Source organism: Petromyzon marinus, chromosome 52, assembly GCF_048934315.1.
Source record: "Petromyzon marinus isolate PM22_M1 ecotype Great Lakes invasive population chromosome 52, UKy_Petmar_22M1.pri1.0, whole genome shotgun sequence".
NCBI lineage: Eukaryota > Metazoa > Chordata > Hyperoartia > Petromyzontiformes > Petromyzontidae > Petromyzon > Petromyzon marinus.
Window position 1 is genome coordinate 5,442,605 of NC_133718.1, and position 22,835 is coordinate 5,465,439.

The window sequence follows — 22,835 nt, forward strand, 5'->3', positions numbered from 1 at the left end:
CGGCCTTCATAGGTGCTCGCTCAAAGCACTTTTCCCAACAGTCTGTTAAGGCTATACGGGGGATCGTTGTCTTTCATCCCAATTGCGTAATTCGCGGTGTAATTTTCGAATTCGGCAAATGTGTACCCTGCCTGACACCGAGTAACACGATGGCACCTGCTCCCTTTCGAATGACCTCACGGAGATCTTTAACGCCCACCGTGCGCGAAGGGGACTGCGCGTTGCATTCAAAAATAACAATTCGTATTATTACAATTGTCATTCACTACGGCGACTGCAGCAGCCCCAGCATTAATCGGGGCGGCCGCTGGGACATTTCGAACCGTGAACGTTTGGCTGCTTGTTGCTGTCCGGATTGCCACCCACACCGTACCACCACCACCACCCACCAACCCACCCACCCCACCCCTCACCGACCCCCCCGGGCTGTATAAAAAACCTCTCACTCTTAAGCCAGCCAAATCCGCACACGGGAACTCTACGCCGTCTTGAATTCCAGTGCAAACAGCCGGAGGAGTTGAGGGTTCAGTGTACAGCCACGCTTCGAGTTTCGGCAGGACACAGAGGCTGCGAGCCAGGGAATGCGATGTGCTAGGCAACAGGTCAACCTAGATGCTCTTCCATCTCTCCATCCTCTAGGCGATCGAGGGGGGGGGGGTGGTAGTGGGGGATTTGGGGGTGCACAACAAACAACTCATTGCTCGCACACGCGGAGATAAAGTTCAGCCAAAACTCATCATGTTATTTTTTATCGCGGTGATTAAGCGACGGCATTGGGGCGATGTGGCGGCGGCGGCGGTGGTGGCGGTGGCAAGGGGTTAGCGCGACCGGCCAGACCCCGAGTTCGAATCTCGACCACCACCATTGATCAACTCTCACTGCCCAGCGTAGTGAAGTATGGACATTCGCACCCCATGACTGACACGACAGGAGCGGGCGGTGGGGGAGGGGGGGTGTTCCACGATAAGTGGATTGATAACAAGCTTTAAATGATGATTGTTGTTATCGTGAAGCGATTGTGAATCAACCGGAAAGCTGCGGTGGTATTACAGAGCGACAGCAGTTCCCCATAATTCGTCCAAAATCGCGTGACGTCATTTATGGACGGCCCCCTAAGGCCAAGTAAAGTATCGAACGCCCGCTGGCAAGAGGTCACGGGACAGACCCAGGTGCCATCGGTTGACTGACTGAGACGCCTGGCCGATGGCACCACCTGTGCCCCCATACTGTGCCGACTCGCTGCGCTTTCTCCACCTGGCGCTCCGCTCGTTGTTGTGAGCGTCGCTCCTCTTGCCCTCCGTTGTTGCCGTTGAGCGACTCCCTCCAATTGCCCAGTAGCAAGCCGCGTCCTTCAAGAGCCTCCTCCACAGACGCCGATATTGACACCGCTGGTACCGGTCATCGGCAAGTCCCCACCGCCAGCACTGCCTTATCCACCACGCAGCACACGCGAAGCAGCGTGCGCAGCACACGGCTTGCGCGCGCGCGATAAGGAAGGCGCAACGTGATAAGGCGCATCTCGGGGTCGACGCGTCTCCAAGCATAGCCGCATCGGCCCCTTTTGGAAACGCCTGGCTGGGTGTGCCACTTAATTTTAACATGCGTCGCGCGCCGCCCCAGCCTCGGGCGGGTTGGGTCGTCCGCGATGCATCGGCCGCGATGCTCGCAGCTTGCGTGCGTGCGTGCGCGAGTGCTGTGTGTATGTGTGTGTGAATGCTGTGTGTGTGTGAGTAAGTGCTGTGTGTGTGAGTGAATGCTGTGTGTGAGTAAATGCTGTGTGTGTGAGTGAATGCTGTGTGTGTGAGTGAATGCTGTGTGTGTGAGTGAATGCTGTGTGTGTGTGAGTGCTGTGTGTGTGAGTGAATGCTGTGTGTGAGTAAATGCTGTGTGTGTGAGTGAATGCTGTGTGTGTGAGTGAATGCTGTGTGTGTGAGTGAATGCTGTGTGTGTGTGAGTGCTGTGTGTGTGAGTGAATGCTGTGTGTGAGTAAATGCTGTGTGTGTGAGTGAGTGCTGTGTGTGTGTGTGTGAATGCTGTGTGTGAGTGAGTGCTGTGTGTGTGAGTGAATGCTGTGTGTGTGTGAGTGCTGTGTGTGAGTGCTGTGTGTGTGTGAGTGAGTGCTGTGTGTGTGTGAGTGAATGCTGTGTGTGTGAGTGAGTGCTGTGTGTGTGTGTGTGAATGCTGTGTGTGAGTGAGTGCTGTGTGTGTGAGTGAATGCTGTGTGTGAGTAAATGCTGTGTGTGTGAGTGAATGCTGTGTGTGTGAGTGAATGCTGTGTGTGTGTGAGTGCTGTGTGTGAGTGAGTACTGTGTGTGTGAGTGAATGCTGTGTGTGAGTAAATGCTGTGTGTGTGAGTGAATGCTGTGTGTGTGAGTGAATGCTGTGTGTGTGTGAGTGCTGTGTGTGAGTGAGTGCTGTGTGTGTGAGTGAATGCTGTGTGTGTGTGAGTGCTGTGTGTGTGTGTGCGAGTGAGTGCTGTGTGTGTGTGAGTGCTGTGTGCGCGTGTGCGGGTGAGTGCTGTGCGTGTGCGAGTGAGTGCTGTGTGTGAGTGCTGTGTGTGTGTGAGTGCTGTGAGCGAGTGAGTGCTGTGTGTGAGTGAATGCTGTGTGTGTGTGAGTGCTGTGTGTGTGAGTGCTGTGTGTGTATGATTGCTGTATTCGAGTGAGTGCTGTGTGTGTGAGTGCTGTGTGTGTGTGGGGGGGAGCGGTGGTGTAGCGGTTAGCGCGCAGCGCTATGAACCCGGCGACCCGGGATCGATTCCCGCTCACGTCACTGGCCAACACCGGTGACGATTATACGAACCGGTCCTGGGCCGCTCCTGGGTCTACTCAGCCTCAAATGAGTACATGGTGCGGTGTGTAAACATCGCCACTAGAGAGACAAAGGCGTCCGGGCGTGGTGTTGTCCACCCACCCTACCACCGTGTGCCGTGCCGACCTTCATAGGCGCCACTCGCTAACGGCACTTGCCCCAATAGCCCGCTAAGGCTGTACGGGGGATCTTTGTCTTTTTTTTTGCAGCGTGACAAAGAGACACAGAGGGTTGTCCATAAATGACGTCACGCACCGGGGGGGGGGGGGGTTAGTCATTTGTGACGATGTGTGACGAGGGCGGGGGGGGGTTGAGAAATGTGACGTCACATCAAAATGCGCAACTTTAAATAAATACAGACAACACGTTCTACTTAATTAAATATACTTTTGAATAAATGTTTTCTCATACAACATCAGAGTGCAGCGGCACATTAAATACGCACTACAATGACAATAGTTTAAAGCGATTTGAAGCATGTTTATACATTTTTTTTTTGGGGGGGGGGCAGAGCTTTGTGACGTCATATTCGAGAAGGGGGGGGGTCTGATTTTTTCCGACGCCGTGTGACGAAGGGAGGGGGGTCAAAAAATCGTCCAAAATCGCGTGACGTCATTTATGGACGGCCCCACGTGGTCGCATTCCGCCATTGCCACTCAATCGTCCCCGCTCGTATTGAGCCAGGCTCGATACGCTGCTGGATGGATGAATCCTTGCCAACCCTGATGCCAACCAAGCCCCCACCCCGTCCACCACGACTCGCCCCCCCCCCCCACCAGCCCGCCCCCCCTTGGTCCTGCGATGCCACAATCCATAAGCTGATCACAAGACATCGATTCTTTGGCACGCGCAATTTGTCGCACGTATTTGCGAGATTGAGAAATCGATGTTGGTCGAAGTAGCTACGGCGTTGCCACCGCCACGAAATAATATCGCCATCAAAGAGCACCGACCTCTCCACTGCGGGATGAGCCCCAACACTGATGCCATGCAGCTGCGCGGTCCTGCAATGTCTCATCCGTCTCGCTCCGTCACGGATTGCCTAGCTCATCGCTCCATCTCCACGGAGGTGGTCACCCCGATGGCGTGGTTCCCTCCACTGGTGGCCCACTCTGTCACCGGCCATGTAGGGTGCGAAAGAAGTTCAACGTGCACGCAACATACATCGGCCGTCTCTCGCTTGCAGCCATGAAGTGTCACGTCCAAGCCCAACGTAAATTCCGTTACGGACAGCAGCGTGACTAGCGTGGTGAAGTATGCTTACCGGTAGCGTAACCAGCGTGGTGAAGTATGGTTGCGAGTAGCATAATTGACATGGGGCCAGGGGGTGCCTTGCCCTCCCCCTGGTGGCCAAAGCTACGAGATGGGGCCCCCCTTTGACAACCGCCTTGATATTTGTTTAACACGTGGTAGGCTTTCGCGACCAATATCATCCATAATAGAAGGGTTTTTTTTTTGTTCGATCGCGTAAATATATAAATGTGTCGTTAAACCCGCCACCACCCGACACAGCCAACTAGTAAGGGTCGTCACGTAAACAGAACGTGGCCAATTCGTTACTCGCACAGCACACCCGGTGTGTTGGGGAGCCAAGCCACAGCGTTTACAATCTGAGTACTGTTTAGTGACTTCATGTGATGAGTTACTTTAACCGCGTGTGGTATTACCTTTGGATCTCTGCATCTGTGGCTTGGCTCTACAACACACCGGTTAGTGCTGTACTAGTGACGAATTGGCCACGTTCTGATTACGTGACAGCCCTTACTAGTTGGCTGTGTCGGGTGGTGGCAGCTTTAACGACACATTTATATTTTTATACATTTACGCGATCTAACCCGATTTTTATTTTATTTATTACGGATGGGTCAAACATGAGTGAATAAATTGCGCGCGCAAATGATGAGCTTTGACAAACAAACACACGAAAAACATGATAAGCGGTCTGATAAGCGGTCGATGTCGGTGACACCGCAGCGGTGGATAGAAACAGGCGACAGAATATCTCAACGCGGGGGTGAGGTGAGGGGTTAAGGTTCGGGGTGAGGTGAGGGGGTAAGGTTGGCGGTGAGGGGTAAGGTTGGGGGTGAGGTGAGGGGGTAAGGTTGGGGGTGAGGTGAGGGGGTAGGTTGGGGGTGAGGTGAGGGGGTAGGTTGGGGGTGAGGTGAGGGGGTAAGGCTGGGGGTGAGGTGGTAGGTTGGGGGTGAGGTGAGGGGGTAGGTTGGGGGTGAGGTGAGGGGGTAAGGTTTGGGGTGAGGTGAGGGGGTAAGGTTGGGGTGAGGGATACATAGGCGACGTTTCAGGCGCAATGACCGTTTGTCGCAGCAGACAGATCCCCAATGAAGGGGATCTGTCTATACGTTCCTGCGTTTAAATATTAAGTTGTCCTCTTGATGGGCAGTGTCAAATGTGTTGAGCGAATTTCCTTGGTACTGTCGCAACACATTTGAAGGTTACTATGCGGGTGTGTGGGGGGGGGGGGGCTGAACAATGTAAAACAAATGACGTGGGCTAGAATTAGGGGACATTGCTCGTCACATCTGCTGTGAAATGGGGGGGGGGGCGGCGGTGGGGGGTGAGGGGGGCGGGGTATTCACCCCCAAATGCCACCCATTTATTTCGTCTTGAGGGACAGCGTTGTTGACAAATACGTTGAGTTGTGATCTCTGCATGCGTCGGTTGCTGCGCTCTTTTGAGTCGGTCGAGCCAGACACGTGATGTTCCGGATGGGCGTAAAGTGTCGCGCTCAGAGGGCGAGGGAGGGGGGACAGTGTTGGAGGGTGGCATCTAACCACAAGTCGATCTGTCATGCAGGCACGCGAGTGATGCGTCCAAACGTGTTTGTTTGCCAACAGCATTCACTCACAATCTTCGAGGCTGAGCCTGTTTTTTTTTTTGTGTGTGTTTGCGTGGGGTGGAAGTACTTTTGATTTAAAGCTTTCGCGACTGCAGGGATTCATATTCTTGGTTCTTTCGGTAAAGTCGCGTGACTTTACCGAAAGAACCAAGAATGTGGAAGTACTTGTTGGTATGAGCATGGACAGGTTGTTATTTCGGCTTTGATACAGACAAATGCCATTGTGGGGGTAAATGTGAGAATTGCAGCTTGAGATCTGCCGTAAGGTTTTCCCGGGTCGCTGCTGGAAATTCCCACGAATAGATAATGTCAAGATTGACCGAGGCTATCCTGATATCTTCCTTAGAGCAGTCACAATCCAACTCTGTTTGTATTCTGTAGCCCACGTCACCGCTGGTGGAAGGGCTTCCACTACTCCACAAGAGAGAGCTCGAGAAAGACCCCGTGATGAGGGGAATTTTGGCCTACTCTTCCACGCTGACCCCGACGTCCAGGAAGAATTGGGAGTACCCACACTTTACCCCACCGCACGCGACCTGCCGATCGCCTCAGTCCGTGATGGTTGCACCCATTCACACTGCTCGGCGAACAGATGCAGGGTTTTCGCCGTACCAGGAGATCGAACCGGTGGCCTCTGAGTGGCAGGTCGAGTGGCGCTAAACGTTACGCAAAGGCAGCGTCAAATATCTGTGGGAGTGCCAACGTTTATTTTGGATTTGCCTTACGGCATCGGTCACGGGGCAAGCGTGCGGGACACGTGACACGTGCGACTGAACCAGATGCCGCACACTGAAATCAGGAGACTGCCTTATTTCAGCGCACAAAAGGCAATGATTGAACATTGCATCGCACATTAGGCACGAACGTTTTCTCAATTGCCACGGCGCGAAGTTTAGCGGAAAGTATCATCAACTTCGCCTGACGTTAATTAACACGTGGGATCTTCTGTTTTATTGCTAACGATGTAATTACAGTATTTGCCGGCAAAACTGTGTTGCATGGTGGTAGGTGCCTGGTATATTAAGTTTTGTCGGGTTGGGCTGGAGTTACCTTCACTCTCAACTGTCACTGATCATCACTGCTAATTGACTTGTGGGTCAGGCCGCGTGAGTGGAAATTCCAACGGCGCGCCTTAAAGCCCTCTACCACCCGACACAGCTGAATAAGAAAAGTCGTCGCGTGAATACATTTAAATGCGTATGAAATAAAAATTAATACATTTAAATTTTTTTATAAAGATATGTAAAAACATATGAAATAAAAAAATACATTTTTTTTACATTAAAAAAACGTACAAAATAAAAATGTATTAAATAAAAATATGTGCATTTAAAAACATTAAATAAATACATTTTAAAACGTCGATGCGTGAATACATTTAATAATGTATACAAATGTATAATAAATGTTTAATATTACATAAATTAATAAAAAATGTATAAAATGAAAAGGTATAAAATAAAAATATATGTTTCATTCTGTTTTGTTATAAATCCATTTAAAACACAAAATATAAATAAATGTAAAAGTAAATGAATTGAAAATTTTACAAATAAAAACGTATAGCGTAAAAATGAACGCATTTAGCAAAATTAAACAAATACATTTTAAAAACGCGTTAAAAGAAAAACCGTCCTCACGTGAGCACATTTGTTGACGACGTTTTTTGCCCGGAAGTAGCAACCAGCATCACGATTCTGGCAGTCGCTCGACGTTGATGGCAAGAACTAACGGCGAATTGTCCGGACCCAAGAGTTAAATGTGTGTGTGTGTGTGGAACGCTCTCCAAATCTCCGATTAGATACGTCGTCACATTTTAAATATGTACTTAAAGCATGCGCCGATGCTTGTTTGAGCCTCCTAAATGTCAGTACATCCCCTTTCAAGGCCTCAGGCAATTAGTTTAATTGCAAAAGGTTTCTAAAGGTTTCCGAATGGTGCTTGGTAGGCGTTCCAAGCTAACGCGAAAGCATTATTAAAAGGGTTCACTCCTAAGGACAATGGCACCTACGCCTTCCTCGAGGACTGTATGGACGTGTTTTTTTTCAATTGCGACCACTAACAGCGCGATTTGTTTCATATGATTCGTGCATACGGACGGGGATTCTCAATAGGCATTAAAAATGGCCATGTTTTACACGTTCTATTTTACCTTCAAAAAACTTTCTTTGTCTGAGCTTTAACGTACGCACATGTATCTGCGTTATACATCCATTAATGTTCGTACGTTTGCATGCGCATGTTCATCTCAGGAACCAAGATACGCACGGAAATATATGCTGCTTTAGTTAACGGCCCTCTGTCAATCCACTGCTGGATGTGTCGCTTATCGCGGTTGATTTACCATACTTCACCCTGCTGGTCAGTGGACGTTGGTGAGGGGAGGGTTCAGATATCACTCAACGCTCATGTTAGCCGTGACTGGGAATAGAACCCAGGTAACCAGATTTAAAGGGCAGCGCGCTGACCACTGCAACACCGCCCCACCCGCTTACGTACCCCTTCATGGAACCCTCGCCACATTTATTTGCCTTTGGTCACAGTGGGAGGAATATATTACCTCTGTCGAAATAGCCTTTTGAAAATGTTGACATCAGCAAAAAAGGACCCACCGGCAAATAAAAAATAGCAGGAGATAAAAAAAACCCCCACGTGACTTCACACTTTACCGAGAGTGCGTTTTGTTTTGTTAGTATTCCAATATCCACACAAAAAATATATATCTTTGTGGAGGAGCGGTGGCATAGTGTTCAGCACTCTGCGGTTTCAATATGGGACTCTTTGGCCCTCCTCCACCAAACTGCATTTGACCCACGTGGTGAAGTATGGGCAAACAACCCCCGTAACCGACACGGTGGGACACCTTCATCCAGCAGTGCATTGAGAGGGAGCTAGACAACTTAATGTGCAGGGTGGCCCAAAAGTCAGGACAAAGAGAGTTAGTTCATTTCGTTTAATTACATTTTTATTGTTTATTCATTAAGTTAAAATACGATATATTATCATTTTTAATATCTATTTTTCTTGTTCCTGTAGGGGGTCACCTCGAAACTGTCGTTGACAAAACTCGACAAAGAAACCTGAATGACAAAACATAATCAATGAATGTGTTTTTTTTAAAGATTACACAGCTGTAATCTGAAGAAAAAAAAATACAAAATTAATTTCAAAAGAGAATTCACGTATGCATTAATGGGATTCAATTTAAACATTTGTTAAAATAAATTAAATAACCCTACGTTATTTGTTTAAGTAAATCAAATGACCCTATTTGTCCTGACTTTTGGGCGCCACGGTGTCTAGGAGATGTTAACTACCTCGCCTGGTATACAGGAGTACGTGGGTTCGATCCCGACCCTTGACGCCTGCTGTATATTTGGAGTTTGCGTGTCTCTCTCTCTCTCTTTCTCATCTTCATCACGGTGGCTAGGAGATGTTAGCTACCTCGCCTGCTATACAGGAGGTCGTGGGTTCGATCCCGACCTTTGACACATGCTGCTGTATATTTGGAGTTTGCGTGTCTCTCTCTCTCATCATCACGGTGGCTATGAAATGTTAACTACCTCGCCTGGTATACAGGAGTTCGTGGGTTCGATCCTGACCCTGACGCCTGCTGTATATTTGGAGTTTGCGTGTCTCTCTCTCACCATCATCACGGTGGCTAGGAGATGTTGACTACCTCGCCTGGTATACAGGAGGTCGTGGGTTCAATCGCGACCCTGACGCCTGCTGCTGTATATTTTGAGATTGCGTCTCTCTCTCTCATTATCATCACGGTGGCTAGGAGATGTTAACTACCTCGCGTGGATTACAGGAGGACGTGGGTTCGATCCTGACCCTGACACCTTTAGATTTAGCACTTCGCACATTCTCCTCGTGGTCGCGTGGATTTTTCTCCAGGTCCTCCGGTTTTTCCCTTCCACATTTAGAAGCAACGTGCCTTCAGAGTGTGTGGCCGCTGTAAATGTGTGGCCAGCTCGCGTTCTGAATGAGAGCCGTGCAGCTCAGCGGGCCTTTGCGCGCTAAAATAAAATAAAAAAACACCGCTAGATTTCTAGAGACGTGCGACCGAGACACAAAAAAAATCATCTCGCGTGCGGTTTGTCACCCTGCCACTCCGGCGATTGCCGCCCGAACGGCGAGGGCTTTGCCGCTCTGTGCGCTCGTCCATTTGTGCGTGTAATGTCTGCAGGCTGCGTATTTTACACCCCATTTTGTGCCACCGCTCCGCTTCCTACACATCTCCCCGTCCCAGCGGTAATCTGCGGAAAGCAACCGGCGAGCTCCGGTGTCCCATCGGTGGCTCCGAGTTCTGCCTCGCACGGATGATGGGGCTTCAGTGCGTGCGTGCGCGTGTGTGTGCGCGCGCACGTGCGTGTGCGTGTGTGTGTGTATGCGTGGCTGTCTGTTTGTTGTCGTTGTTGGCTGTCCGTGGGGGAGCGGCGGTGCAGCGGTTAGCCGCACTTGCAACTCAGCTAGCTGAGTTCGATTCCCTCTCATGGCCAACACCAGTGACGGTCATTTGAACCGCTCCTAGGCCTCCCCCCTAGGTCGACTCAGCATCAAATGAGTAGCTGGTGCGATGTATAAAACATCGGCACGGGGGAGACAAAGGCGACCGGGCGTGGTCTCGGCCTTCATAACGGCTCGCTCACAAACACTTGCTCCAAACGTCTGTTATGGCTCTAGGGGGATCTTTGTCTGGAGCAGAGGCATCGTTGGTAGTGTTGCTACCTGTCCTGGTTTTCCCAGGATCATACTTTTTTTTTAAGCATCTGCTCTGGAAAATCTGAGTCTTCCCTGCGTGTTGTCAGTTGCGTACCAATGCACCGCTCGCAACAATGAACCACCACACTGTGTTCCCGATCCTCATCCGCTCCTCTGAGATTTTCTCTGCTCGTGATCCGTCCCGTGTTTTTTAGCGCCTCCGAAGTGGTGTGTGGTTAGTGCACTGAGCAATGGACCCAGCGACGAGTTTAATTCCCGGCCAACGACTGACATCGGTGGCGATTATATGAAGTCCTGGGCCTCCCCTAGGTAGACTCAGCCTTAAATAAGTTACCTGCTGCGATGTGTAAGCATCAGTACTGAGGGGGCTGTGGGTGGCTGTAGCCACAGCAGGGGGGGTGGGGGGGGGAGATATTTGACCATACTGGGCACAGTGTGCCTTGGTAAAGGGACATCCCAGGACCGGTTTAGATATTGCTCGCCATTGATGTTAACCGTGGCCGGGAATTGAACTCAGGTCGCTGGGTTCAGAGTGCAGCGTGCGGGAACCACTAAACCACGACTCAGCACCACCCCCCCTCCCCCATACGTGTTATTATGATGATTCAGGTTAACCTCGTCCATGTCGCCTAGATGATGGCATTGCACGTATCTATGTTGAACTTATTTTGCAGCGTTCATAGTCAACCGTACTAATCGGAGGTGCTTTAAGGTAACATGGAGACACGAAACAGGTGAAGCCACTGCGAGAAAGGATTTTAAACTCTGAACAACTGCTAAGTTGCCTCTACGTGTGAGAGATCTTCCTGAGCGGGGAGAAAACATGCAAACTCCAAATATGCAGCAGGCGTCAGGGTCGGGATCGAACCCACGACCTCCTGCGTACCAGGCGAAGGAGATCACTAAACTGTAAACTAAACTCGTTTTTATTTTATCAGGTAAATCCCACTGAGATATATGCAGTAGCTCTGTTTCAGAAGCGTCCTTGCCACCAATCAAAGCTGAACGGAGTAGCTTATCAAGTGGCAATGTATAGCAGACAAATACTCTAAACGCGTGATGTCGATTCTAAACGTGGAGGGGAAAAGCCGGAGGACCCCGAGAAAAATCCACGTGACCACGTGGAGAACACGCGAACTCCAAATATACGAGCGTCAGGGTCGGGATCGAACGCACGACCTCCTGTAAACCAGGCGAGGTAGTCAACATCTCGCCACCGCGACGCTTTCACCGACGCCGGCCCCCGTCACGCGCCGACCGCTCTCCTCTCCCCCGTCTGCGTTGTCTCGTCAGGCCCCGTGCCGGCGGTGATCGGCAGCGAGGACTCTGCGAGCCCCCTGCACCATCACCACCACCACCACGGCGCGTCGGGTGGCAGCGGCTCGTCCATGGACGGCGGCTCGGACACGGTCCTCATCGGACTCAAGCGCATCCCCGTGATCGAGAACCCGCAGTATTTCCGCGCGACGCCCGCCTTCCTCGACTCGCCCGACTCCTGCTCCAGTGAGTAAGCGAGCGGTCCCGGTTGACCCCAACGGGGACGACGTCCGGCGATCGTTGGTGGTGCTGCTGCTGCTGCTGCTTCCGGCTGCTGCTCGTGCTGCAATGCAGTTAGCGGTGACTCCGCGGTGTTGTCTCGGTGCGAACTGGGACTTGTTCATATTTTTACCACAGCTCAACGTGAGCCCGGTACGATAGGCCGATCGCAACCGGTGGGGGGGGTGGAGGTGGGGGGGGACAGAAACTTTGTGAATGACATCCCGATCTCGGCGCGACAGGGAGAAATGTGGGCTCAACTTGGACTGTTGTTGTTGTTGTTTTGCTGCCTTACCCCAAGGGTTGCATTTGGTGTTGACAAATCGACAGGAATTTACGCACATGCGCAATTTGTATCCTTCTGTACGCTGTTTATTTTTTTAGACACTTGCTTACCTTTCCTCCATCTTTCTCAGATATCCTTTTTTAAATGTATTGTTTGTTGTAACTTTGCTGACCCCGCACCCCTACTGGACATCTGTGAAAAAGAGCTTAATAACTCATCGGATTCCTCGTCCGGCACGAATTAAGATTCTGAAAGCGCGTTGGCAGTGGTGCACGCGCGCAATTAATGAACCCAAGCGCGCATTTACCAAGTAGCCGATTCCTACACCGATTATCGGTTCGTTTAAACAAATGTTCCAAACTTTGTATAAATTACTTCACCCGCAAATGTGTTAGTTAGTTGGCAAATATCACGTATAAATATTTGCCCCCTAACAGCATGCTCAATTTGCAATAAATACCGCATGCAGACAGGCATACAGGTTATCAAGGCAAGTGCTGTTAGCGAGCAGCTATGAAGTCTGGAACGACACACAAGGGGGTGGGTGGCCAGCACCACGCCCGGCCGCCTTTGTCTCCCTTCTGGCCATGTTTACATATACATTGCACCAGGCACTCATTTTAGACTGAGTCGACCTCGGGGAGGCCCAGGACCGTACTGATGTTGGCCGTGAGCGGGAATTGAACTTGGGTTTCTGGGTTTGTAGTGCAGCGCACTAACTGCTGTGATACCGTGCTACCGCTCCCCACAAACCCCACACACATACACAGACGCTCATTATATACTTAACTACTGCGGCAAGGTCACGGGAAGGTGACCAGTAACAAAGGAGGTTGCAACGGCAGTTAAATCACTTTGTATTTTTAGTTGTGTGCATCAGCTGCAAGTGTGTGGTTAGCAGGCCAGCATTCACCGCGAGATACCTGACCATCGCAACCTGATCGAGATGTTAACTACCTCACCTGGTATACAGGAGGTTGTGGATTCGATCCCGACCCCTACGTTTGTATATTTGGAGTTTGCATTTTCTCCCCGTGGTCACGTGGGTTTTTCTCCGCTGCCTCCGGTTCTTCCCTTCACATGCAGAAACGTGCGCTTCGAGTATTTGGTTGCCATAAATTGTCCACGTGATAAGCCGCTTCGTTGAGCTATCATTTGTGGCCAGGTCACCTCTGAAAAGAGTTATATAGCTCAGTGGGTCCGTTACCCGGTAAAATAAAAAAAAATAGGGTAGCGTTATTATATCCAAGCTATATATCGATAGCAACCACCTCCAAGCAAATCGTTCAATTGGTCACAATGTGGGGTAATGATGGAACTCCAAAATCCACTGTGATTCTCTTTTGAGTTATAGCCACCGTTTCATTCCTGTTGTACGTTCTTCTTCTGCTGCTGCTTCTTCTTTTTCTTCTTCAATAATTATCGACGCATAGGCTAATGCAACGCTCAATTGTAGTTGATGGATCGATGCATAGTTAAATACTTGCCTCCATATGGGCATGGTGGGACATTGTCATGAATTACCCCATGCAAACTAAATTTTCCATCTTGATTTGAAGCTTTCGTGACTGCAGGAATCCATCCTCTTTGGTTCTTTCGGTAAAGTCACGTGGGTATAAAATATAAAATATTTATTTTGGTCAAGTCACGTAGGTATAAATATTTTATATTTTGAAGAACCAAAGAGTGTACATTTTCCATAATACAGGTTTTTTTGGGTTAGATCGCATAAAAAAATATAAATGTGTCGTTAAACCCGCCACCACCCGCCACAGCCAATTAGTAAGGTTTGTCACGTACATACATAGAACATGCCAATTCGTTACTAGTACAGCACACCGGTGTGTTGGAGAGCCAAGCCACCACATTTACAATCCGAGTACATCGCTTCGCCAGTAATTACAACCAGCTTCATCAGGCGACAGCCAGAAACGACATTTTGTACGAGATCACACAGCGCTGCGGTGCCTGACAACATTTCTCTCTTACGCAGCTTTGTTTTGACCATGCCTTGTCAAACACATTCTTTATTTTCCCGGCGCATGTTGATGCTTCTCAGGTGTATCAAGCACCCGGTATATATACGAGCTAATCTCTTTGTCTGATCAACTGGGTGACCTTCAACTATTAAGGGCACGCATAGATGTGTGTAATGCCACATTTGCTGTGTTGATATTTCAAATTAAATGCCATGTATTTTTTTTATTTATTCTAAGTGCTGGGCCATTCATGTAAATGTTATGTAAAGTACTCGGACGTGCCTGTGCTCATATGAAGTGCCCCGTGTAAATAAAGGTGCGTATTTATTCATCCTACGGTTGAAGGCGGTGCACAAAGCACCCCCACCGCAATTTCAACACTTTTGTCAGTTGCGGTGCCTTTAAAAGGAGGAAAAAAGAAGCACGCGCAGAATATCCGTTAAAAAAAGAGTCAAAATTGAAATGGGCGACATAGCAGAAAAATAAGGCCCCGTTATTCAAAATGTCACGTGTCACGCGTGTGTGTTTACTTAGTCAACAGTGTTGTTGACGGACGCGTGGGGATTTTTCCGCCGTATAAAGATTTGATCCATTCGTAGTCTGCGAAGGAGGCATTTGTCATCGAAAATTAATTTACTTTCTTTAATTGAAGAGTAGAAATTTACATTATGTATCACGTACCCAGGAGGGGCGAACAAACCGACGCTTCGAATCGTGAGCACACACCCAGACATAATTCCCACGCAGCCGGGGTCGATCTTGCAACACACAACATCAACAACAACAACAAAAATCAACGAAACTTCCGGCTTGCCGGGCACGCAGTACTTTTTAGAATTAAATTAATTTTTAATTGTTTTGATATTTTACAGATTTCCCACCGCACGTCTGAGCTACGTGCAAGATAATGCAGAGCCGTTATCGGAGTACCGTCTTAAGTTGGCGTTGTTGACTGGGGGCGGGGGGGTGGTGGGTACGCTAATCCCCGCTTGGGATGACTTGGGCCATTGGCTAAATAGGTCTTAGGGTAACAATGGCACTCGCTCTAATGCTGAATAAATGAAGAGAGCATTTTTAAAAGATATAATTAACTACTTTTCCTCGTACAATTATCAGTCTTGCATTGTGCACAATTAGGCAGGGAGAAATCAATATTTATAGCGGAAAAAATCTGAAATTAATTGCGGGCAATTTTGTCACTTGCAAGGTTCATCAGAGATTACCTGATGATGCAGGCAGCTATGAGAAGGAAACTGGCACTATTTAGACACGTTCGTAGGATGAACTACGACAGGAACATTGCAAGTGTGTCGTTCGGAAAAAAATGGAAGCGACAGGAAAGAGAGGAAGTCCTCACGGAGAATGGCTTGGTGACGACGTCGCAAGAGATTCGTGCCAGAAAGACGTGGCCACCACTTGAACATGTTGGCACACGACAGAGGAAAAGTGGAAACAAATGACAACATGTGCAGTGGACACCTACGGGGGCTACCTGCCCACGAATCGTGATGATGATGATGGCCTGCTCGGTATAGTTTCTTGCACATCGCCTCTCATCGCACGCCACACAATCCCACCATCGTGCAGCATAGCCGTGCGACGGTGAAATTCGGCATCGCGTTTCTGACTCCACCCCCCCCCTCCCCCCCACTATGCTCATGGCTTGAGCCAGAGGGGCAGCAGGTGGACGGGTGATCATTCACCGGACGCCCCTACTCATCCCGACGCTGATAAACTGAAATTGGCATCACGCGGTGGCAACATCGCCGCCCCCCCCCCCCTCCCTCGTCGAATGCGAAAACAAATGTTGACAGGACCCTCCAGAAATGAGTCTCGAGACTCGGCGAGGCTGAAATACGCCAAATGAAGTAAAAAAAATACTAATTTGTAATAATGTGATCGGGTTTTTTGTATTATTCTGTGTAGTCATTGGAGGTCAGGCTTATAATTGCTCCTCACTCCACTCGAAAACGTGGCTTAATCATGGGTGCACCCCGACACTCGGATTCAAACCCAGGCTCTCGACATTCCCAGCAGACTACTCTGAGCCCCTGAACCAACTGCTGACCACCTCAGCTCCCTCCCCCTCCCCCCCCCCCCCCCGTGACACCTAACCGTCGTCACGTAATTAATGATCAGACCATCTGCGTATATTCGACGTAAAGCCACTTAACGTTTGGTTTCCCGATGACGTGCGATCCTAGTCAACATTAAAACGATCGATGCGTCGTTACAAACCCACTATCCAGCATGGACCCCCCCCCCCGCCACCACCACTTGCCTTCACGGACTGTCTTTATACTTCGCACATCCCCATTGACGCCTGTAAGGCCCCCTGCCCTGCTCCCAGCGATCCCCTGTCGAGAGACCTCTGATGTAGGATGTGGGATTGATCATTTGACACGGATGTTTGCAATCCGCAGTATCAAACGGCACCACCTTCAGTGTCCTCGCAGCTGGACCCAACGCTTTCCACAACTCTAGCCGCGTCCCCAGAATCACAGCGCGATTTCGACGGCTTGCGTGACGGCGAGTGGGATGCTGGAGGGGGGTGGTGGGGGGGGGGGCAGGCGGTGGGGGTGCGGGGGGTGGGGGAAGGTCACTCGGCTCTTAAGCTCCCTCCAAGGTTAAAGCGAGGGTTCGGATTAGAGGTGGGGGCACGTGCATTGCAGCACGTGAGTGCGGGAGGATTGAGAAAGGGGGAGTGTGCGTTGGGTTGTTATTTATTTTATCTTACCAGGTAAGGCCCACTGAGCTATATAGCTCTTTTTCAGAAGCGACCTGGCCACACAAATGATAGCCCAGCGAAGTGGCTTATTGGGCGGACATTTATAGCAGCCAAATACTCTAAACGCGTGCCGATGCTAAGGGTGGAGGGGAGAAACTGGAGAGCCCGGAGGAAAATCCACGCGACCACGGCTAGAACATGCAAAACTCCAAATATGCAACAGACCTCAGGGTCGGAATCGAACCCACGACCTCCTGCATACCAGACGAGGTAGTCAACATCTCTCCAGTGAGAAAGGTTCGTGTCCAAGTGTACGCGTGTTGAACTCCTTCCTGACACAGGGTAGTGCACTCCTCATCTCTTGACACGATTTGAACACACAACGTGATGACCTGCAGCGATCCGTTAAAAAAAGAAACGTGACCTCTGCTGCCCCCCCCCCCCCCCCCACATAAGGTATCTGTGTTGTATTTATGTTTTATGTTGCATGTACTTTGAAATTCTTTTGCACCGCACATAGGCAACCGTGTTAAGCGGAGGTGGGGAGGGAAGGAAAACAAACTAAACACTTAAAGCGTTCTAATCTACATTATTTCAAAGTGCATAGCTCCAGTGGCTTCCTAATATCGGAAAGAAGAGCATTCCAGACGGCCGCAGGAGCGCGTTGTGAAAAGGGCGCGCGATGATGATGCTGCTGCGGTGACCGTCTTTTGTTCGATGGCTTGCCCCAAAAGCGGCCGCTATTGCGAGGATGCGTGTACATACGTTGGAATAGTTTCCGTGAGACTGCGAGATGCGTTGACGGACCGTCCTCTTTATTCCATTCTATCTCGGATTAACATCGCGGCCTTTCCAGGGCCGGCCTGCAGTGGAGGGTGTTTCCAGCGTTCTCCTTCGTCCGAACTTCCGTCTCTAAATTTGTTCACCGCCCCCAACGAAAGGACTCAACGCTCATTTTCACGTCGACTAACCGCAAGTGACCGGAGTTCCCTTTCCTAAAGACGCCAAGGGTAAAGGTACGGCCGGGCAACTTTCTTTCCCGGGCCGTCGCTGGCGGAAGGGCCTCCACACTCTGCAGGCGCCGTCTAAGAGATGGGAGTACCCGCACTTTAGCCCATCGCACGTGGCCTGCCGATCGACTCACTGTGGTTGAACCCATGCGTACTGCTAGGTGGACGGAAACAAAGCGAGGTGGGGGGGGGTATCTATGGGGGTAACGCGGTGGCGAGATGTTAACTACCTCGCCTGGTCTACAGGCGGTCGTGGGTTCGATCCTGACCCTGACTCCTGCTGTATATTTGGAGTTGCGTGTCTCTCTCCCCATGGATGTGTGGATTTTTCTCCGGGTCCTGCGGTTTTTTTTTCCCTCCACGTTTAGAATCGACGTGCATTCGGGGTATTTGGCTGCTGCTCTAAAGTTCCACGCGATAAGCCACTTCGTTATCATTCTTGGCCTGGTCGCTTCTGAAAAGAGTTATATAGCTCAGTGGGCCTTACATGGTAAAATTTTTTAAAAAATGCTTAGTTTAATGAGTTAATTTGAATAAGAAACGTGTTGTTTAAATTGGCGTGCCTGGAGATTTAATCGAACCGGCGACCTCTGGATTTCAAGTGCGGTGTGGCGACCGTTACACTGCGATGGCCTAAAATTAAAAGAGATGGAAGAAAAAACAAATATGAGAGTGGCAGGGCTTAGCTATATAGTGTGAGCTTTTTTTAATAAGTCAGCCGAGTCGACAACCCCTAGCTCCATTTACTGCGCGCACGGTTGAAGAGGGCGTTTGAGAATAAATCACGGAGGGAACGAATGGGTGTTGTCAGTCGTCAAAGTCAAAAGCCCAAGGTGAAAACCGTGCATTCTGCGGCTCGACAGTTTGCTAAAAAGCTGCGGGATGAACATTTAGGAGGCGAATTAAAACGGCGTCGACGACAGGGAGAGAGAGAAGTGGGGGGGGGGGGCTCAGTCTGTAACTTTCTTTCTTAAACCCACCAGTGAAAAAATGTCACAATGTTGGCTTTGCAGACATTTCAAAGGCGCGTTTTTTTTCAAATATATATACAGCGTAGCATCAGCAAGGGGCGGTCAGCGCACCGTTGTCCTTCCCCCGGCACCTCCGATTAGCACGGTTGGCTCCGTACGGTGCGAAAGAAGTTCAGCATACAACAAGGAGACGCCTGGGTTTGATTCCCAGCCGCTGCAAGCAGCGATCGCGAGCGTCAGTCAGAGCGATCGTTCGGACGCCTCGTCACGAACTTCTGGCTGAGCAGCGAAATGTCACGACCTCCTGTGTTGAGGCCTTCATTCAGCAGTGGATCGACCAAAGGGCTGCATGTGATTAGTCACCTTAATTGTATGTACTTCCATCACTTAAACGTAATGCAATGGATACTATGGGGGTTTTTTTGTTTGTTAAACTGAGTAATATGTGTTTTCTATTAATGTCGTATTCCGATTGTGCATCACGAGACACATGCATGTTCCTTTGCAGCAGAAGATGATGTCACAGAACTAGTTCTGGTGTCTGTGCATCACGAGACACAGGGATGTTCCTTTATGGCAGAAGATGATGTCACAGAACTAGTTCTGGTGTCTGTGCATCACGAGACACAGGGATGTTCCTTTGCAGCAGAAGATGATGTCACAGAACTAGTTCTGGAGTCTGTGCATCACGAGACACAGGAATGTTCCTTTGCAGCAGAAGATGATATCACAGAACTAGTTTTGGTGTCTGTGCATCACGAAACACAGGAATGTTCCTTTGCAGCAGAAGATGATGTCACAGAACTAGGGTAGTTCTGGAGTCTGTGCATCACGAGACACAGGAATGTTCCTTTGCAGCAGAAGATGATGTCACAGAACTAGTTCGTGAGTCACGTGTGCATCACGAGACACAGGGATGTTCCTTTGCAGCAGAAGATGATGTCACAGAACTAGTTTTAGGGGTCTGTGCATCACGAGACACCGGGATGTTCCTTTACGGCAGAAGATGATGTCACAGAACTAGTTCTGGTGTTTGTGCATCACGAGACACAGGAATGTTCCTTTGCAGCAGAAGATGATGTCACAGAGCTAGTTCTAGTGTCTGTGCATCACGAGACACAGGGATGTTCCTTTATGGCAGAAGATGATGTCACAGAACTAGTTCTGGTGTCTGTGCATCACGAGACACAGGGATGTTCCTTTGCAGCAGAAGATGATGTCACAGAACTAGTTCTGGAGTCTGTGCATCACGAGACACAGGAATGTTCCTTTGCAGCAGAAGATGATATCACAGAACTAGTTTTGGTGTCTGTGCATCACGAAACACAGGAATGTTCCTTTGCAGCAGAAGATGATGTCACAGAACTAGGGTAGTTCTGGAGTCTGTGCATCACGAGACACAGGAATGTTCCTTTGCAGCAGAAGATGATGTCACAGAACTAGTTCGTGAGTCACGTGTGCATCACGAGACACAGGGATGTTCCTTTGCAGCAGAAGATGATGTCACAGAACTAGTTTTAGGGGTCTGTGCATCACGAGACACCGGGATGTTCCTTTACGGCAGAAGATGATGTCACAGAACTAGTTCTGGTGTTTGTGCATCACGAGACACAGGAATGTTCCTTTGCAGCAGAAGATGATGTCACAGAACTAGTTTTGGTGTCTGTGCATCACGAAACACAGGGATGTTCCTTTGCAGCAGAAGATGATGTCACAGAACTAGTTCGCGAGTCACGTGTGCATCACGAGACGCAGGGATGTTCCTTTGCAGCAGAAGATGATGTCACAGAACTAGTTCTGGTGTCTGTGCATCACGAGACACAGGGATGTTCCTTTGCAGCAGAAGATGCTGTCACAGAACTAGTTCTGGAGTCTGTGCATCACGAGACACAGGGATGTTCCTTTGCAGCAGAAGATGATGTCACAGAGCTAGTTCGCGAGTCACGTGTGCATCACGAGACACAGGAATGTTCCTTTGCAGCAGAAGATGCTGTCACAGAACTAGTTCTGGTGTCTGTGCATCACGAGACACAGGGATGTTCCTTTGCAGCAGAAGATGATGTCACAGAACTAGTTCTGGTGTCTGTGCATCACTAGACACAAGGATGTTCCTTTGCAGCAGAAGATGCTGTCACAGAGCGAGTTCGCGAGTCACGTGTGCAGGTTTTCGTGGTCGTTGTGCCGCTGCGTAGCTCACCGGTGCGTTGTCTTCGGGTCGTGCCGCGTGTGTTGTTTGGCACGGTGTCCGACGTTTCGCTCCACGTGCCTAGAGCTTCTTCAGGAACTTGAGGGGAAGTCCCCCCCTACACACATGTCGGATAACTACTTCGGAAGTCACTTCGAGAGGCCTTCAGTATCCTTATTGTCTTGGTGCCATTTCTTAATTTAGTTTATTATTTATATTCTTGGTTCTTTCAGTAAAGTCACGTTGAAGGGAAACAATAAAATAATAAAATAATCACCTGATGAAGGTGATGATGACTGTTTGTGTTACAGTCGAAGCGTCGTGAGAATTTTTATTGTTTTATATATATTTTTTACTATTTTATTGTTTCCCTTCAACGTGACTTTACCGAAAGAACCAAGAATATGAATTGCTGCAGTCACGAAAGCTTTAAATCAAAATTTAGTTTATTATTTGTTAATTTCACTTGGGAGTAAAGGTTTTAATTTGTGTGGTAGTGGCCGTTAATATGATTTGATCCTCATATATATACAATTCATGTGCACGCTATAGGATACTATTAGCATCAATGACGCTCTACAAAATGAAAGTATTATTATTGTTAGTGTCCTCACTATGCACAATAGGTACCCTTCATACGCCCTGAACAAATTGTTGTGCCACCTGTCAATCAAACTGACATTTTAATGTCCCGGTGCTGGAACGAGCCCAAATTAAGTAGGTTAAAGAAATAAAATAAAATCAACTTTCTTGGACCGTGCCTCACAGCTGTATCAATAAGACCTCCTAGGCTGAAGGCGCAGCGACTTGCCTTGTCATAAATCAGAATCACTCTGTTTCCCTTGAGGGAATACTTTGTGAATTATTAGTGAAACTATCTATGGATTTCTTTGGCATATGGTGCCAGATATGAATGAGGGGTTCAACACAAATTATACCCTGGAGTGATGGAACATTCCATTTTGTGTTTCATTGGGCAAACAGCCAGAACAGTCCATCTTTTTTTACCGCCAAGGGGGTAATTTAGCAACAGAGATCGCCTTTTCCTTACTGTTTTATGAAGCATCTGCTACAATACTGATTAAGGGTTCAAGGTGCAGCCCTGCAATTTCTAGCTCGAGTGCAGGAGCCTGCACTCGAGGTGGCGTTTGGAGAGGCCTCCTAGAGGGTAATTGGCCTACTCGTCCACACTTGCCAAACCTCTTGGAAGAAGTGGGGGGCACCCACATTCTACCCCACCACACATGCCACCAGCCAAGCCACTGACTCTGGTGAACCCGTTTGTATGCTGCGGGGTCGGACAGAGGCAGTGGAGGGAGACGCGGTTTAAGAACCTTGCAGCGTTATTACATTCGCTGCGCCGGGTGATCAAATGGAACCGGCAGCCTCTGGAAGTCAAAGTCTGCTGTGTGTGTATGTTGAACTTATTTTGCACCGTACGTAGCCAACCATGCTAATCGGAGGGCGCGGAGGAAGGACAGCAAACTAAACATGAAAAAGCAGTTTTGAAGAAATTAGTTTTTAATTTAGATTATTTAGATTCTAAAGTGCATAGCTCCAGTGGCGTCCTAATATCGGAAGGGAAGAGCGTTCCAGACGGCCGCAGGTGCTGACCGTCACACCGCGACAGCAATCCGTGATACCGATAGCCGCGTGAAAAAGAATGTCTTCAAAATTACAGCAAATCCATTGGCAAATACACAGCGGGCTCCGCAGCATTCCCCTTAATTGTTGTGTCAGGTTGGAA

At 49.2% G+C, this 22,835-nt stretch overlaps 1 protein-coding gene across 1 annotated transcript in view; it reads left to right on the plus strand.

Moving 5' to 3' along the window:
• The window catches only part of LOC103091785 (BDNF/NT-3 growth factors receptor), a 270,811-nt gene that overhangs the window by 153,846 nt on the left and 94,130 nt on the right, over positions 1-22,835 (plus strand). Inside the window, exon 12 of the mRNA XM_076075159.1 lies at positions 11,687-11,896. Within this exon, the coding sequence (XP_075931274.1) occupies positions 11,687-11,896 (210 nt within the window). The remainder of the gene's footprint in view (positions 1-11,686; positions 11,897-22,835) is intronic.